General features: G+C 36.0%; 2 protein-coding genes across 2 annotated transcripts in view; both read right to left on the reverse strand.

Annotated features, from left to right (window-relative positions):
- Positions 1–1,478: 1,478 nt before the first annotated feature.
- On the reverse strand, positions 1,479–4,547 carry LOC132187322 (protein IQ-DOMAIN 8-like). Its single transcript, XM_059601602.1, has 5 exons — positions 4,263–4,547; positions 3,936–4,157; positions 3,328–3,534; positions 2,582–2,695; positions 1,479–2,467 (listed from the first exon to the last, which is right to left on the reverse strand). Exons 1-5 carry the CDS (start codon positions 4,326–4,328, stop codon positions 1,850–1,852), a joined length of 1,227 nt encoding a protein of 408 aa, XP_059457585.1. The 5' UTR covers positions 4,329–4,547; the 3' UTR covers positions 1,479–1,849.
- A 2,501-nt stretch (positions 4,548–7,048) lies between these two features.
- The window catches only part of LOC132187846 (uncharacterized), a 23,867-nt gene continuing 11,828 nt past the window's right edge, over positions 7,049–19,087 (reverse strand). The window contains exons 4-12 of the mRNA XM_059602280.1: positions 10,478–10,556; positions 9,686–10,088; positions 9,480–9,594; positions 9,218–9,283; positions 8,672–8,760; positions 8,488–8,575; positions 8,154–8,384; positions 7,538–7,639; positions 7,049–7,432 (exon numbers count right to left, since the gene is read on the reverse strand). Of these exons, the coding sequence (XP_059458263.1) occupies positions 7,049–7,432; positions 7,538–7,639; positions 8,154–8,384; positions 8,488–8,575; positions 8,672–8,760; positions 9,218–9,283; positions 9,480–9,594; positions 9,686–10,088; positions 10,478–10,556 (1,557 nt within the window). The remainder of the gene's footprint in view (positions 7,433–7,537; positions 7,640–8,153; positions 8,385–8,487; positions 8,576–8,671; positions 8,761–9,217; positions 9,284–9,479; positions 9,595–9,685; positions 10,089–10,477; positions 10,557–19,087) is intronic.

Here is a 19,087-nt window from a genome sequence, read left to right on the forward strand (position 1 = left end):
CACTTACAACCCTTTGCAAGACCTTGACTCTGTAAGATCGACAAGCCTCCAACTTGTCTCCACGCTCACAATCTTCTTCAACGTGATTCTCCTTTATCGAACCCTTCCGATAGACTTCAATTAAGCACATAATCAATACTAACAAAAATCCTCTAAGAGGAATCAATTTGGCTCACAAGAAAATAATCACTCAAGCACAGCCTCACACGAACTCTCTGGGGGTGAAAATTCGTACTTCTATCTTCTATAATGATGTATATATACCCCCGACAAAACCCTAGACTTAAACCACTTAAAATCACGTTTTTGGGCCTCAAACTTACGGGGTGTCCGGACATGTTAATGGGCTGTCCGGACACGGCTTTGCGGAGCAAAATTTGAGTTTCTGGAAATGAGGTCCGGACCCGGGGAAGGCATGTCCGGACATGGGTGAAACAGCATTCTGGAAATGCTGTCCAGTCTTGATCAACAGCCCCGATCGATGGGCGTTTGTGGTCCGATTGAGCTGAAATTTTGCAGGGACGTTCATAACACATGAATCTACATTATGAACGGTGGAGATTGGATTCTGAGCATTCTATATCAGTGTTTGAGCTCGTGAACAGTAACCTCTGCATTTTGAAACTGAATTAAGCCAACACAAGAACTAACAGAAAGTATGAACATAACTGTACAATAAGGTGAATAATATAAATGGGGGTTTTAGTTATACTATGATATTATTCTTACAATTATAGTTCAATTAAATTTTGCTACTATTTTTAAAGTTAAGTCATAAGAGTAGCTCTTCAAAGATTTTACAAATATTAATTAAAAAAAAAAGGGTATAAAGTTAGGGCATTCCATTAAGCACAAGACTGCACTTTTTAATATTCATTAAACCACCCAATACAAACTATATTCTAAACATGCATATTCAAAAACCTATCTTGGCTAGCTCTTCTTCTAGGGCTTGTTTATGTTCTCTAAGCATCATTCTTATACATGAAACCACAGTTACATATGACAACAAACAATATATATATAGTAATGCAATTTAGTAGACTGTCATATAACTAGGATGACTTGATTGTTAAAATTAGACATTAGTTTTTTTGTTTTACAAGTACCGATTTAATGTCTGATTTTCATTGCTACATCATCAAATTGTATGACAATTGTGTATATAGTCTACCATGCATATATATTTGGGTGATCAAAATAAACAATACTTAGAGCATGTTTGTGATTGTGTTTGAGAAATATAGCTTTTAAGTCAAAAAGTACTTTTTGGCAAAAGCTTCAATTTAAACTTTTGTCAAAAGTGCGTTTTGACTATTTTTTGGATTTTTAGACCATTAATAGCGCTTTCAATTATTTTTATCAAACGAGTACTTTTTTCTTCAAACGAACTTTTTGAATGTTAAACACACTTTTAAGCCTCTTAAACACACACCCAAACATGCCCTTAGATTCCGAGACAAGGCCATAATCCTTACTAAGCACCCTCATTTAAATATGGAAGTGGGCATAATTGAATTCTTTGAACACATCCACTCCTATATTCTTACTTTAAGTAGTACAACCAATTCTCCAGAAGAAAACATCTAAAGCATCATTCTGTACATGCCACACAATTACATACAACAACAAACAAACAGACCTTGTCTATGAAGAACTAAACACAAGATAATGCCATTCAATCTCCCTTGAACAACCACATTCTGTGTTTTCAACCAGTGTTTTCCTTTAATATGTTGGGTATTTCTCTTTAATCCTTTGATGTGAGCCTCTATTTACTCTTAGCAGCTTCAAAATCGCAAGGGGCAACAATTTGTTGAACTTATGGAACTTGGACATTTAATCTCCCTTAGTGTTGTCGATATATTACCCGGTTGTGTCTAACCAATGCAGCTGGTGGGTACAAATCTTTGTTCAAATCAACTGAAGGATTAGAACAAGCAATGCTCCTCGAATCTGCATTAGAAAATACCATTGGCTTTTTATGGCACACAAAATCCTCCATAAAAGGCCTCTGCAAACCATGAGGGAAGAACCCGCAAGCTCTTTGCTTAGCCCTAGTTGACTCTGTGAGATTCAAGTAGCTGGGAGTACGGAGATTGCTTTCTCCTATTGTTGGAGATGTGGATGTAGATGAAGTTGATGCACAACTCTCATCATATAGAGATTCAGAACTTGGGGCAGAAGATGAGCAACTGATTTGACCAACTGAAAGTGGTCTAGCTGAGATCCTGGATTTCACATAATCTAAAGAATGTGAAGGAAAATTGACAACATTTTCATCGCTTTTCCTAGACAATGGAGTAAGTTCTGAGGGGTCAGTCATCAATCTGCTTTCCCATGGCTTGACTGCCATCCAACGGTCTAACCAGCTCCATTCAGAGATGTTCTTATCTTGCCTATGATGCTTGGGAGAAGTCACTGGCTTGCTGGTTCTTGACCTGGGACTAGCAGACAATCTTGGTTGCTGAAAACAAGAAATTCAGCATCCTCGAACAACATTTATTGTACATATTCAACATAATCTATATGAATCATTTTCCAGACAGCTTTAACTAGGCGACATATTCAATTTCATTACCTGTTGAAAGCGGGAGTAGGCAATTGCTCTCTCCCTCTTGAGAGCTCCTTCTTGCCTCATTTGTAGCTTTGCTCTGACTTCATCTATGGTTCCTGGACTATCACACCATCCGTGCTGAGAATTTTCAAGATTGATAATATTGTTAACATTGTATATAGAACTGGCATCCTCATAATAAGAATACATAAAAGTAAAAGTAGGGCTGTAATGGAGCCGAGTCGAGCTTTAAAATTTTAAGATGGGCTCGTTTATGAAGATGCTTCTTCGAGCTGAGCTATGAAATGTGTGTTGAAGCTCGGCTCGTTTAAAATTCGGGTGAGCTCGAGCTAATGCTCGAGTTCGTTGAGAATGCTATTCGAGCCAAGTTGGGCCCAACTCGAGCTCGAGCTAAATTATTAAAATCTTTAATGTATGATCCGAGTAGAGTGTAAGCTCGAATTTTAAAACAACCTCTAAATATTTATCTATAGTATAAATATAAATATTAAGTAATTTATATTACATATATTACTTAATTACTAATATACATACTTAAATTTATATAACTAACTTTTTGTAATATATATATATAGAAGATATATGAATGAGTTAACGAGTTGGGCAAATGAACCGGTCGAACTTTAAACGAGCTGAGCTCACGAGCCCCTATTGAGTTCGAGTCAAGTTAAACTGAGCTGTGGAACATACTGGTTTATTTACAGCCCCACATAAAAGTATTGAAAAAACAAGAGCTTATGATATCGAACCTCAGCCTGCTTCATGGGATCAATAAGGTGTTCATCCAATAGCCCTTCTGAGGATGTCCTCACAGAATTTGCCCTTACTCGAGCCTGAACCCGAACAAGAGCCTGCATGCACCTCAGTGTAACAGCAGCTTGCTTCCGAACCTGCCTGCCTCGAAATATAGCTTGAAGCCTCACCACTGCTCTCAAAGCCCTCAAAGCCTGTCTTGCCTGCAATCATGTCATTAAGGCCACTGAGAAGAAGTGCATAAATAGTACTTCAAAAGCATATAAGAGGAATTAAGGAGCACATAGATGAGAAGATTATGGGCATTATTTTTCTACAATATAATTCAAACAAAAAGAAAACTTGAATGAAACATCAACCAAACATGTTGTCTAGCTCTGTTTGGTTAACTTACAAGAGGCAGAGTAGTTGTTCTTATTTACTTACATTGAACAACAAAGAAGGAAAAAGGAAAATACTTGAGCTGCTACTCTTTACATAAAACATGGGTTTTTGTCGGTGCAAGTCATGGGAGGAAAGGGCTGCTAAATATTATATTTTAGCCACAGTTTTTTGTTTCAATTTGTTTCGGTCCGATTAAGCCAAAGAAGAGAGATTAATTTACCAAGAAGCCTCGAAACACGGATTGGATCCGAATGGCAGCCCATTCTTGCTTGATCACCATGAAATCTTTAGGTTGTGCTCTCATTACAGTAGCAATGGCGGAATTGAAAGCATCAGAGGAAGAATCGGACGCCTTAGATGCAAAAATGTGGCCCCTATTCATGCCCTCTGATGAGCTCCTCCATAGCCTCCATTTCTTCTTGGTGTTATCCCCAACCTTTTCCTGAACAACAAGAACAGAAATAAGATAAACAATGAAAACATGAAAACCAGAGACAAAAACAGGGGAAGAAAAGCAAAGAGTTTGGTTAGAAATGTTTTGGCTTACCTGGTTGGTTGCGTGGGGCTTCTTTAGAGTGAATAGTGATTTTAGCCATTTTCCTGAGGCACCCATTTGAGTAATTAAAGTAGCTTGTTTCAGAAAGCAGAGCGGAGAGAGCAGGGTGTTTTCAGAAAAGAAAAGAAAAAATGTTTCTGGTGAACAAGAATTTCACACTAGAAGCTATAGCGAGAGCGAGCTAGAGAGAGAAAGAAGGTGAAAAGAAGAGAGAATAGAGTGATATGGAAATGGAAGTCCGTAGAGTGAAGCAATGAAAGAGAGGACTGAGGAGAACGGGGGGTTTGGAGTGGAATTTGGAAGAAGAGAGCTCTGGCTTAAGAGTTAAGAGTTAAGAGTTAATGCGAGAGAATTTGAATTTTGAAATTCGAAATGAAAAGTCAGAAATACGTAACGGATAGTGTAAGCACTTTTTTAGTGTATGCCGCTCCATGCAATCTTCTTAATTAAGCCAACGTTAAAATATTACAACTTTATTATTATTTTGGTTTTTCGTTTGAATTATTAAATTATTATAGATTTCTAATTGGGATGGTTTGCTTGGGTCCACTGGATGGGCTTAATTTTATATGATTATATCAAATAAATAGGTGTACCCTGTCAAATATAAAAACCATATATTTGGTTCATAATGTTTTCTTTTTCGCCGGAAGAAATTAGGAACGTAAAGAAAAGAAAATTTCACTTTTACCCATCCCAATAACAATATATATATATAAGTTATATAACTCCTTGCAAATTCATGACAAATTTGCCGAGAGAGAAGCATAACTTAAATAAATAATTCCCCCTCCCCTCCCCTCTAGAGCCCAGTGAAACCCTAAGCCCCCCCTCCAGAGCGCCGCCGCCGCCGCCTCAAGTGAGGAGAGATGCAGGCAACGGCATCCCTCCTCCCCTCAACCTCTCCGCTTCGGGTGCTCGTATTTTACTTGATGTCCCTAGTCCCGGTACCCCCTCTCTTCCCCCTCATCCCACCTTTTGCAAGGGTTCCGTCGATCCGGCTGGGTTTGTTTTCGTTTCTCCCTGATTGTGCTTCTTTGCTTTCGTTCTTTGATTTTGCTTTTTTGCTTCCTGGTTTTCGTTTTTAGGCTCGTTTCTGTCTTTGGTGTTTTCTATTCTGTTATGCTTGTATTCTCTCTCGGTGGGTACTGTTTTTGGGGGTTTTCACTCAAACTCTCCACCTCCCTGTTTGTTTGTGTGTGCCACTAATCTTCTCTGCGCCCGCTTCGCCGCTCACCGCTCGCTGTCGGGTCTTTTCACGCACCCCTCCTGCGCCAAGCTTTTTGTGCCACCTTCCGCGGCGGTTTCCAGCTAGCTCGCGATCGGCTTCCTCTGGCTGCCGTGACCCGCTTTGTGTGTTTTTCGCGTTTATTTCCCTGTATTGTTGTTTTTTTCTGTAATTTCTTTTCCTGCATTTGTTTTACTGTTCCTTTTATTTCCCTGTATGGTTTTTTCTTTTTGCTTGTAATAAGGCTCTTTCCTCCTACTTTGTTGCGCCCGGTTGCTGTCCGTTATTACTAGTCCAAATCCTTGGGTTGTGGATGTGAACTTTATCCTGGCCTTCGGGTCGAGGAGGATGAGTATCGGCTTGGGGGTTTTGCTCTCAAGGTAGAGGAATAAGTATCGGCTTAGGAGTTTTGCTCTCAAGGCCGAGGAATAAGCGTTACCTATGCATTAGATTGTGTCTGTTTGATGCAGATCTGATTTTTAAACCTGATGATTAGTCATAGGTTAGTGGATGCTGTGTTATGGTTGATTTGGTCTGTTGTTGATGACTGTATCTTTAGCTTCGGCTATGATTTACTTCAGAACTTTTTGTTTTGTTTGTAAGAGCTTTAGGCTCGCAATTTTTATCAATGAATGAGTATGATACGTTTTAAAAAAAAAAAAAAAAAAAAAAACTTAAATAAATAATTAACGTAATTATTTTACAAGTAGCAATTAAAATCTAGAGAGAAAAAGCCTGTTCCCCCTCCCACCCTACTCCCATCTTCTTTCCAATCAGTTTTTTTTTTTTTTTTTGGTCTTCCGACCAATTCAATTGTTCCGGCCATCCCTTTGCTTATGCTATGTTGCCTCCGTTCGCCCTCTCGCCTTCCCAGAATCGGTTGAACTTTAGATTTTATTTTTCAATTCTAGATTTAGTCTTCTCAATTGGTTTCGTTCAGTCACATGCTGGCTTACTGTGCTCCCTGCCTCCTCAACTACTCATCAACGCAAAACGGCTCTATCTCATCCACCATGCGCCGGCCAGTGCGCTTTGCTTCCCGCACTGGCCAATGCGCAAAATTACACTTTGCCCACTTCAAACTAACACATAATTTGCATGTACAACCTATTAATTACCACTAATAAACTCCGGGGTCGTCTTACAACATAGAGAGAGAGAGAGAGAGAGAGAGAGAATGAGAATGTGGAAAATTTTATTCAAGTATTTTTCAATGATGGATACAAGAACAAATCTTATATGGAGGAAAGTCATCCAACCACAAAGAACAATGTTAAAAAGAAAAAAAGAACAATGTTAAAAGGAAAAAAAAAAGAAAAAAAAAAAGAATTATATGGAGTTAAATAATCTTGCACCCTCAACCAATTTGGGTAATTAGTCCCTTCCCATCACTTATTACTACTTTTTTCTGACCCTAATAGAGCTAGCTAGGCTCATACTAATGGCACAAAAACCAACCAAGTTCCTATAAATGCCACTAGCTAGCCATGTCCCTCATGACACATCCAAAAGAAGCCAAAAAAGATTCATCATTTTGTGTTGAATCTAATCAATTAGCAGTAGAAAGGTGCACTCTTGGGCTTGGAAGTCCCATACATGCAAGCCTTGGTGAGAGGTGGATTTTGGGACTAGGCCTTGGCGAAGGGATGGGAGCATTAATGCCTTGAAAGTGTCCTGGCTTTGTCCTAGGCGACAGATTCACTTGTTCAAGTGCCTGAAATTGGAGCTTTGCTGGGTAGTCTCTCACACACACTATACGAGCACCAGCTCCACTACTCCATTTACATGAAAAACGCTTGGCAAATTGGAATTCCTTTGCTTCCACATTGTTTCCAATTCCGTTCACACCATCATCATCATGACCAATTGACTCTGCCTTTTCTTCCTTACGTGTAACTTTCAATGGTGGGATATCGTCATCTACAGGACATTTCTGCAGTACACCCATTAAGAAATTAACACCATTAATTAGTTGGTATATAAAGTAATCATTGAATTTGGGCCAACCATGTGAGAGAGGACTGAAGAAATTAATTACCTTAACGTCGGTCAAGCTTACATTGTGGTCTTCTAGGAAACTGATGAACTCCAGGAAGTTCTCTTCTGTCGGCTGATAATGACCACTATAGGGCCATATAGCCTGACAAATGTGAAAGGAAATGATAAATTATACTGATACCAAAAATGGTAAATTTAATTATTTTAATTAATATTATAAGAACATATTTAAAATCATGTTAGAAAATAGAGATTTTAAAACTAAAGAATTTTTCAAAAAATTCTTCATTTTTAAGCATTTTGTAAAAGTATATTCTAACCATTTTTAGAGTAAAGAAGCCAAACAAGTACTTTTAGAGTATTTTTACCAAACAAACAAGCTTTTTGTTTGGCACGTATTTTTAGGTACTAAAAGCGCATTTTAAATTTTATAACACAAATTCAAACAGGCTCTAACACTCCTCGTATGAGTTTAAACTCTAAATGAAAGATGAATGACAGAGATAAAGGTTAAGCTTATAATCTTTTTGCTCTAATATCATGTTAAATCTTCGCATAAAAAACCTAGTATAAATTTAAGGAATGTATGCATGTGAAGTCCATGTTTGTATCCATATATGCATGCATCTCAGTATATATATGTATATAAAAGATACCTCAAGAACCCCATTATGGGCCACCAATCTTCCAGCAGCGGTGGTGGCACCACCAGCTAGAAAACTAGAGTGCTGAAACTGGCCTTTCTTCTTCTCCCCAACATACAAGTTCCTCGTTGTGCTGAGAACAAATATCCACTTTGTGCCATCATCAGTGTTCACAGGAGCTCCACTTTGTCTGTAAACAAGCCTCCCACTCTCTACAATCACTTCATATGCTTCTCTCTCTTTCTGCCATGAGCAACTTAAATGTTATTAATCACAATTAATATGCCTACATTTTGGTGAATCCTAAAGCCCTTTTCTGCAATAAAAAATTAACTCATCTACTTACTGGTCGAAGGTATATGATGCATTGACGTTGCAGATTGGTCCTCGGGCACTTCTCAACATTTACCTCTTTGCCATCTCCGACATCCAACCTTCAATTTCAACGAACAAGGATTTAGAAAGAACAAGTCTATATATATATAATATATAAGCATGTCTAGCTTTCAGGTTGTTGCAGGTTTATTTACCAATAGAAGAAGGGTTGGGAGCTGCCGCTGTCAAACCAAACATTGTAGTACAAGTGCAGATTGTGCCCATATCTATGCCTTGGATCAATCTGTGCAAATGCAAAGCAAAGAGAAAAGTTAACATGCCTTTTATCTCTTCTTTTGTCATGCAACGTCATTTTAACTGTGTAACAGTCATATACTGAGGCGCGGCAGATATAAAAGAGGCAAGCGGGGCACCCGCCCAATCCAAAAATTTTTGAAATTTTTTTTCTTTCTAAAGGTAATTTTTTTTTGTCTTAGGTTTTTTGACTCAAACCCTTACTCCTCTTTCTTCTGCCCCTCCAAAATTTTTTTAAAATTTATTATTTTAGTTCCGCCCCTCCTAATTCGAATTCTTAGATCCACCATTGGTCGTATATCAGTCTAATAAATAGCGTTACTTTTTCTTAAGTGATCTTTTATTTATGTTAATGATCAAGTTGAGTCAAAGTTGAGTCAACTGCCAAAAGACTATTCCAACAACCTATGTAAAATATGTGGAATGTACATAGAATGTGGACTTACAGCTTCAAGCCAGTGTCTTAGAGCCAATTTCTGAGCTTTCTCGTTTTTTGATAGACCTTTACCAACCTACAATCAACCACACAGCATTATACAAAGGAATTCTTGCAAGATGTTTGAATTTGTCACCAATCCCATCACAGTCAAACACTTTAATAGACAGAGAAAACCAATGTTGGAAATTTTCAAGGTAATGAATTTTGTTTGAACCACGGCCAAAAACTTTTTGAATTTAATTAATGAAGAAAGAAAGAAAGAAAGAAACCTTTGCAGCCCTAGTCCTTGCCCGTGCCCATCTGGAAACAGCAGTTTCTGATCTATCAGGCTCAAAAAATGATATGGAACACCGCTTTAGAGCTGCAAAATCTAATGCCTTCCACCTACAACAATTATATATATATACATATATAAGAAGCAAAACTTCACAATTTGTGGCAAAGGAAATATATAGATTTGGCTAATATAACCCACCAGAGCTCCTCAACAACTACAGCACAATCTGCAAGGTTCCGTCTAGTCCTGTAACTCTTGTACACTTTCTGCAGCTTGATTGCAGCTGCATTAAGCTCATTGGTGGTCTTTGGAGAAAACTGAATTTGGGGTTTCTCCAAAGAGGCTGTGGGATATAATTCATTGAAAGAAGCAGCTGTGTGAAGCTTCAGCTCTCCCACTTTCCTCTTCTTGGAGCTTTTAGCTATCCCACTTTCCTTTTCTTCAATGTTAATCATTTTCTCTAACCCCTCCTCATATTGATCAATTATGTAGTCCGAACCACCTTTCTTGAAGCTTACTGTTCTCATCAATGTCGTCTTCCTTTCTTTGGACTCATTGGTGAATCTTCCCATAACCATTTCTAACTTTTCCCTCAAGCTACCTAGCGAAGAACATGATCAGAGCAAAGAAAATGTGAATTTTGATGGATCAACCTAATCAGAAAGAAGAATTATATATAATCTCAAAATATTCACAGCAAGCAATAAGACGTATCACTGTCTATACCGTTAGATGCAACAACATTAAATGTACAGCGAGTAACGAGACTACCTTAAAATCAAAAAAAAAAAAAAAACAACCATAAAGAAATGAACAAGTACTGGTGATAGATGATCATGAGACATTCTCACCTGAAGATCACACAAAATCAGTTTCTTCACAATTCCCTTTGTCTGTGGGTGTGTTTCTGTAGAGTATTCAATTGACTATTTCTATTCTTTATATATGTAATCGTTGAAGATGCAAAGGAAATGATGTTTAATTACTGACCGTTTCCCTTCTTTATATAGTAGCAGTAAGTAAGCCATGAAAGTGCAAAGAAAGTGGAGTGAAGTTTACTTAATTGCACCTTCAAATACGTATTGGACAAAGATTGCAGAAAACAGAGCAAATGTTTGAATTTTTCTTTTTTTCTTTATTCTTTTTTTCCCTTCAAAACGGGTTGTTAGAACTTGGAATGGACAAAGAAAATTGGCTTGACTTGAAAATACATTGAACTCGGGGAGTTGAAGGGTTCAAAGTTTCACATAAATCATATTTAATTCATTTTGGAAACGAAAAGGGAACGTTTGGAAGATTTGTTCTTCAACTCCGAGACAGTTGCATAGGACCAAAGTCTGTTACCCATCAGAAACAAAAGTCCTAATTTTGCTTTCTTTTACCCTCTATTAATTTCAGACAAGAATGGGAAAGAAGGTTAAGGTTGTCACGGACTCACGTGTTTTGACAAGATTTCGTGAAAGATCAGCAGACAAGGCTTTGAGAAACAGAAAGTGACGGCCGCGAAAATAACTACCTAGCTAATGCGGCTATACCAAGCAAGACTTGGACGAAATTAAAAAAAAAAGGAACCTAATTTGAGCTTGCATCTTAACCGTCCACACAATGTTTCGGCCCATCAGATTCCGCGTCCCGACATAAACCCTTAATAAGGCACCATTTCGTTTGCGAAATAAATCATTTGAATTGGTAAGAATATATTCATAGGAATAATTATTCTTGTTGGAATAATTAATCTCTTAGAGCATCTCTAGCAATATTATTAGGTATTTTACCTAGTGAAAAAGTACAATTATTTACTTCAGCTATTGTTTTTTCACTATACACTCCAACAGATTCTCTATTTCATTTTCTACTTGCTTTAAAATATTATTTTTCATTATTTTTTTATTATATTATTGCCAACACTTAATTAAAGGGAAAAACAAACACATATGTATAAATCATTCATAAAAAAAATAAATAATAAACACATATGAGAAATATTCATCTCACATGCAGGCACTAATTCTTAAAATTAATAACATAAATAAATTTTTTCATCCAACTGCAATTGATTTGTTTCCATCTGTGTGTTTCCATGCATTAAATTTTTTTATCCAACTGCAATTGATTTTTTTTCATCCGTGTTTTCATGAAATAAATTTTTTTTGCATTCAATTTTTTCATCCAACTGTGTGAAAAACTTTTGTGAGTGAGAGAGATAAATTTTGTGTTTGAGAGAAAGACGTAGCAGGTGTGAAGAGATATTCAAAAGAAATAAAAGATGTTAGGTGAAATAAAGAAATAATAAACAATATTTTATTCATCTAGTGTGCTACAGTGAATAGCTCCAAATTGCTATTCATTGTAGCAATGTAGGTATTCTAACTAATGGTAAGCTACTATCCCTAAGGGGTAGTTCAATTGGCTGCGGACCACGCCTCATGAAGCGGAATTCACTAGTTCGAATCCCCCCTCTCCTTGTGTGGATATGTCAAAAAATAAAAAAAAAAAAAATAATGGCAAGCTACTCTGTTGGAGCTAAAAAAAAAAGAACAATAATAACTAAATATAGCTAATATTAATCTTTTAACTAAACTGCTGAAGATGCTCTTACATAGAGAAATGAGAGGAATGGCTATTCGTGAGGGAATAGACTAGGTTTTCAAAAAAAAAAAAACCTTTTTTTTAAAAAAAAAAATTTCTCTCAAACTTAAAAAAGAAGAAAAACTCTTGTGGGTGGTCGACCACCCAATAACCATTTTTTTTCTTTTTAAATTGTCTCTCAAACTTGAAAATTAAAAAACAAAACAAAAATCTTGTTGGTGGTCGACCACCCACACCTTCATAACCATTTTTTTTTTTTTAATTTGAGTTTAAAAAAATTAGAAATGATATGGGTTTTTTTAGTAATTTTGGTTTAATTTTAATTATGAAATATGTGTTGTTACCAAACTAAAGAATTGGAATAATTATTCTATTCTAGCATCCACTATTCATAGTAATAACTATTCATTTTTTTAATAGAATACTCATTCTGCAAACCAAACGAGACTTTATATTGTAGAAGAAGCATGAATGGATTGGTTTGATTATACTAACTTTGTTGCTTTTAGTCATATGAATAAATAAGTTGGAATCATGAATCTGGGTTTGTGTTTGATCACAATGCATACCGACTTAGCTCCTTTATGCAATGTGTTATCCATGGATGGCAGCTGAGATTTACTTATATAACTAGTAACTAGAAGCTTGTCAGAAATTCTAAATCTACGGTATCTGATTTCTGATAGAGGGCTAATCCATTGTTGGTTAATGTCACATAATTCCCTTCATCTCATGTCTTCGGTCTCGATCTTATCATATGTCATAACCCACAATGACCTAATAATATAATTCTGTGCCCAGAAAAACAGGAGCAAAGAGAGAGAATAGAGATTAAAAAAAAAAAAAAAAAACTTGAAGTGGCTGAGTATTAGTTATCTATGTCCACCGTCCAAAAGATTGATGGTTTGATTCATTGGTTTCTCTCTCTCTCTCTCTCTCTCTCTCTCTCTCTGTCTCTGTGTGCAAATAAAGAAATTATTTGAAGAGTAGAACATGTCTTATGTTGGAGAATATTATAAGGAGAATGTTAGGTGTTCTCTTAATGTTTTTTTTATCTTAAGTGGATATTATTTAGAAAAAAAAAAAAAAATACTAAGTGTTCTCTTGGTTCTAGGTAGATATTATTTTTTTAAAATCAGGTGAGAGAAATAACTATTAGTTTTTTTTTTTTTTTTTTTTTTTTAAATAATATCCACATAAGACTAGAAGAACACAAGGAGAGCCTTTAGCATTGTCATCTGGAAAACAAAGAGGATGCTCGGTGCTCTCTTGGTGTTCTTCTTGTGTCCCTCCTGGTTCTATATGAATATTATTTTATAAAAAAACAAAAAAAGAAAGTTACTCTTATTTATCTCACTTGAGTTTTTATAAAACAATTTTCACCTAGGACCAAGAAGACACAAAAAAATTACAAGGAGAGCATCTAACACCAATTATCTCACTTGGGTTTTATAAAACAATTTTCACCTAGAACCAAGAAGACACAAAGAAATTACAAAGAGAGCACCCAACATTTATCATAAAACAATATCCACCTAAAGTAAAAGAACACTAACATTTTTCATATGTATAATGATTTTTTTGGGATTTGGTGCGACAACAATGGCAACTGGATCATATGTTTTCCAGGACATCCTTATGGCAAACGTAATTAATGTCAAAATGTCACTTGGACCACAGGCAACATCACTTTCAACTCATTCGCAACTAATTTGATTATATTCAAAATAAAAAACCAAGACTTTTTATTAAATTCAAGTTTTTTTTTTTTTTTTTCCACACGCTTTGTGGACAGACTAGGGTGGGAACAGTGCTTCTGCTTCCCCCCATCAAAACGTTGAGGCCGCTTTTGACTTTCAATGCACAGAGACCCTCCGATTTGTGGGCCACCCTTTGTCCCCGACCTTTCTCCCATTACACAAGCATAATCCACCGACAATGCGTATGATGTAGGGGATCAAGCTAACATGGTCAATAATCAACGAAAAAAAAAAAAAAAAAAAACTTGTTTCGTTTTATTTTCTTTCCCATATTGTATAAAAAAATTTCTTTATATTTTTTTGGACAAGAAAACTTCCTAGAAAAATAAGAATGTTGGAGCTTTTTACCAAAAGCACTCTGATGTCAAGGATTGAGACAAGTTTCCAGTCTCAAAATTCTACGACAAACAAATAGGCTTCTTGACAAGTTGTTCACCTATACATATTTGATGTGTGTTGCCAATTTGACTCTAAAGTTTCTATTATTTGATTTGATAGACCTTAAGTAACATATTAAATGGCTTCAAATTCTTTTATGGTTTCTTCATTGTCTAGTTTGGGGACGAGGATATCAATCAAGAGACGACAGGGAGTGGCGGAGGCAGACAGTAATGGATCGGGAAGGGGGCCATAGACTTTTATATATATATATATGGGCTGGCCTCAAAATATTTTTTTTTTTAGGAAAAAAGAAATTGACCCCTGCCCCAACAAAAATTATAGACTTTTTAACCCCGAATCCAAGCTAGACCCCAAAATACTTTAAAACTAAAAATTGTTGACGAATTTTAGACCCAAACCCAAAAGTTCTTAGGCTAGCCACCAAAAGTTTAGAAAACAAAATTCATACCATGGTCTGGTCTGAAAAAAGAAAAAAGCAAAAAAAAGCAAAAACTAAAAACTAAAAATATAGAATGACATCTCAGAACATAACATGATACATTTTCACACCATTTGATGGTCTCAGGGCATTCCCATTGGGTTTGGATAATGTAAGGGTATGGGTTCAATTCCCGAATATGAAAATCCTCATGCCTATTTGTATTATCTCCCTAAGTCCCATCGATGCTTTGGTGGGGCAGACGGTTAAGTTATGGCTCGATTAGTTTTGAGAGTATGCCTACGGTTTTCACCGTCTAGGTCTTTTCTAAGCAGTCTCCCGAAGGATTGGTGCTATTATGGTCACGCCCAGATAGAATAGCCACAATTAATTTTCCCCTCCAACCTTTTTTGAATAAAAATAAATAAATAAACAACAACAACATGATGCATTTTCACACTTTTTTTTTTTTTTTACACATTATTGTTCTTCATAGCTTCATTTTCCTCTTCGTAATTCGGCTTTTCGATTTCTTCTAATTTTTCTCTCTTCGTACCCCTACATTATTCTTTTTTTTGGTCTTTTTTTTTTTTTTGTCTTTCTTTCTTTCATTTCTTTGCGAGCAAAGATTATTAAAAGCTAAAAAGATACAAAATATAGAAGATTAAAGTTTAGGAAAATTATATCAAAACACCTTGGTTAAATACGCCAAAAATTTTTTATATCTAAGTTTTTTTTTTTTGACAATTTACTCTCTAGGTCAATCGAAATGCTAAGAAAATTCCTACCATCAAATTTTTTAACTGCCATTAGTTGAAATGCACCGTTTTAACACGTTAGCATAATAATTTTTTTTATTAATTTATTTTAAAAATTAATAAAAAAATTAAAAAAAAAAAAAAGGGTGACCGGAAGCCACCCTTGGCCACCCAAACCATTATGCGGTGGCCGAAAGCCACCCAAACCACGCCAAGAGGCTGGGGGTGGTCTGCGGGCCACCCCAAACCATCTAGAGGTGGCTCATGGTTGGTTAGGGGTGGCCCGCAAGGAACCCATAAACCCAAGGGCAGCCACCCCTTGGGCTTATGGGTGGATTGCGGGCCATCCCAAACCACCCCAAGGGCTATTAAGAGTGGCTCGCAGGCCACTCCTAAACCCTAGGGGTTGCTCGTGGCGACCCCTTGGGTTTAGGGGTGGCCCACCATCCATGGGTTGGCTCGCGAGCCTCCCCTAGGTGGTTTGGGGTGCCCCGCAAGCCAACCCCAGCCCCTGGGGGTGGCTTCTAGGGGTGGGCACTAGGGTGGCTTCCAGCCATCCCTACTATTTTTTATTTTTATTTTTTATTAATTTTTATTTAATTAATAAAAATTATTATTATGTTGACGTGGCAAGACGGTGCATTTCAACCAATCTAACGGTAATTAAAAAAATTTGACGGTAGAGATTTTCTTGGCATTTCGATTGACCCAATGAGTAAATTGTCAAAAAAAAAAAAAAAAAAAAAACTTAGTGATAAAAATTTTTTGGCGTGTTTACCCAATGTGTTTTGATATAATTTCTCTAAAGTTTAAAGAAGACTCAGTATTCTAAATAAATCATCTTCCTCTTCTTGTTCTTCTCATTGTATTGTGTTATTTTTTGGTCAAGTTGATAGATCATCTTGCACCTGGCCACTTTTCTGTCTTTTGTCTTAAAATACACATTTTTTTTTTCTTCTTTAAAATCAAAATAAAAAATTAATGAGATTAAAAAACAAAAAATTAAAAATCAAAGACAAAAAACCAACCTAGAAGATGGTTAAACCACGTCCACAGTTAACCACCTCCCAAAAGCAAAATGGGGGTGGCAAAATGCTACAAGTCCCTCTTGTATCCCTCTTTAGTCCATCCAGGAATGATGTGGCTATTAAAATCATCATTAGGCTTGTGATTGATCATTATTGAATTTTGATCAGATGGTGATCTTGATAGTCACATCATTCTTAGAGGGATTACAAGCAAAATTGGGGTGAAAAAATGCTACAGGTCCCTCTTGTGTCCCTTTTTAGTCCCTCCAGGAATGATGTGGTTATTAAAATCACCATTGAACTTGTGATTGATCATTATTGAATTTTAATCAAATGGTGATTTTAATAGCCATATCATTCTTGGAAGGACTTAAGATGAACACAAAAGGAACTTTTAAAATTACTCCAAAAGAAACCCCATAGCTTGTGGGGGTGATTTTGCCACCCCTTTAAAACCAAATTTTATTTAAAGGAAGTTTAATTTTTTCAATAATTATAATAATGGAGCAATTTCAGTATTTCAAATGTCAAAGTAGGATTTTTTTTGGGGGGTTATTTTGTTACAAAATGGTTGTATGGTATATATTAATGTCACACTTGGCAGTTTATGGGTATGTCAACGTGATTTATGGAATTTTTTCTACTACATGTTATCTATGTTTTATTTTATGCTTGGTTGTGAAACACTAGGGGTGAAAAAACAGGCGGTTATTAACCGTCCACTAACAACCTTTATTATTATTATTCATACAATGCGCCCTAAATTTATGTTATTGTATTATTCATAGTATACAAATTCATACTAATACAATAATTAAGTACCTCGAGACTTAGTTCCAATGTATGTTATAAGTCCATATATGCTATAAATTATAATTATGCATATATAATACCAATATTTTATTATAATATATTTTAACCATTTTTTGAACAATAATAAAAAAAATTTTGAACCATTATTCTATCATTTTTTAAACAATTTTTTAAAAAACGACGTAGTTTTACACTTTTTTTTTTTTTTTTTTTTTTAATTTATACTATGCGCCCTAAAACGATGTCGTTTTGCAAGTGCATATATTCCTCTCTTTCACTCTAACCCTAAACCTAAGAAATTGTTGTGCACCGTCTCTATCTCTTTCGCTCGTCTCTGTCACTCTCGAGGTCTTGCTTCTCGCCGTTGGCCTGCTTCTCTCTCTCTTTCTCGTCTCCCATCGTCTCTTGTCTCTCGTTTGCTCGCTTGCTTGCTGCTCTGCGTCGCCTAAGGTATTCTAATTCTCACCTCGTCTTTGTCTCTGTTTTAGGTTGGCATTGTTTGGATTTTACATAAATTAATTTAATGCTAAACAAACATGAACTCAAAATGCATATTTCAGGGAAGAGAAGCCTTTGATTTGATTTTTATTTTATATAAAAAATATAGAGTGAATAAACTCATGTTTCTTAGTTCCAATTAAGTACCTAGAGATAGACTTAGTTCCAATGTTTCTTAGTGAATAAATTCATGTTTCTTAGTTTAATAATTAGGTTTTAGATATGTTTAATTTCGGGGATAAATGCAAAATTGATCTCTGTGGCTGTCCTAATTTACAAATCACTTCCTATGGTTTAAAAAATAATTTATAGGTCCCTAGGTTAGGCCAAAATAACATTTTTCTTCCTGAACTCATTTTTCGTTAAATGACTTAACATAAACTGTTTCATTGCCACAACACACCCAATAAATATAAGACATGTGTTCTTTTTTATTTATGCTTTTAAAAAATGACAAATAAACTTTTCATGTCATTTTAAGACTCCAGCACACACTCCACATCAAATTAAATAAACCTAATCCCTTTATATCACCCATGTGCCGCCGTCGTCTTCATCTTCCCACCGATTCACTGTCCATAATGTCGTCTTCATGTCTGATTCTAAGAGTTAAAAATCCACAAAAAACAAAAACAAAAAATTGACTACCAGCCATCACCCAATTTTATCCTCCTTTATTTTTTATTTCTTTTCTCCTTTCCTAAGACACTCTTTTATGGTATCCAACATTCGTACTTTGTGCCTGATGTTACTCCAAAATGATATCTTACACTCATCATTGAGCCTACCAGTAAACAACACAATTGTGCTTGCCATAGAACAAAAGAGAGAGAAAGAGAGAGAGAGAGAGAGGGATAGATTGTTTCTGATGCCCATAAACAATTTTTGAAGATGCTTCAAAGCCCAAAAACAAATCCGAATTTCCATAGAAAGACGGCCCAAAAATGCACTGCTCAAAAAACGCAAATGCCCAAAAATCTCATAGTAACTCACAGATCAAAGATGCCCAAAATCTTAAAAGCGGAAGTTAAAAAACTCTGAAGCAATGTGGCTTAATTATCGTCGTGACGTTTCCGACAATTTTCTAGCGGCGATTTCAGTCGTGCTACAAAACCCAATAGCTCACTTGGAGATGGACGTAAGAATCGGTCGAGAAGATGAAGATAACGGCATGGACATTGAACCAGTGGGGAAGATGAAGACGACGGCACATAGGAGGGATATATAGGGATTATGTTTATTTAATTTGACGTGGAGTGTGTGCTGGAGCCTCAAAATAACGTGGAAAAGCTTATTTGTCATTTTTTAAAAGCATAAATAAAAAAGAGCACGTG

The sequence above is a fragment of the Corylus avellana genome, chromosome ca7 (genome assembly GCF_901000735.1).
Source record: "Corylus avellana chromosome ca7, CavTom2PMs-1.0".
NCBI lineage: Eukaryota > Viridiplantae > Streptophyta > Magnoliopsida > Fagales > Betulaceae > Corylus > Corylus avellana.

What these genes read in the sequence shown, in the direction of transcription:
- LOC132187322 (XM_059601602.1), bottom strand. Translation starts at nt 4,328, where the DNA reads ATGGGTGCCTCAGGAAAATGGCTAAAATCACTATTCACTCTAAAGAAG. An exon ending in AGCCCCACGCAACCAACCAG is followed by an intron (nt 4,158 to 4,262) that starts GTAAGCCAAAAC and finishes CTTGTTGTTCAG; the next exon opens with GAAAAGGTTGGGGATAACAC. An exon ending in CCGTGTTTCGAGGCTTCTTG is followed by an intron (nt 3,535 to 3,935) that starts GTAAATTAATCT and finishes ACATGATTGCAG; the next exon opens with GCAAGACAGGCTTTGAGGGC.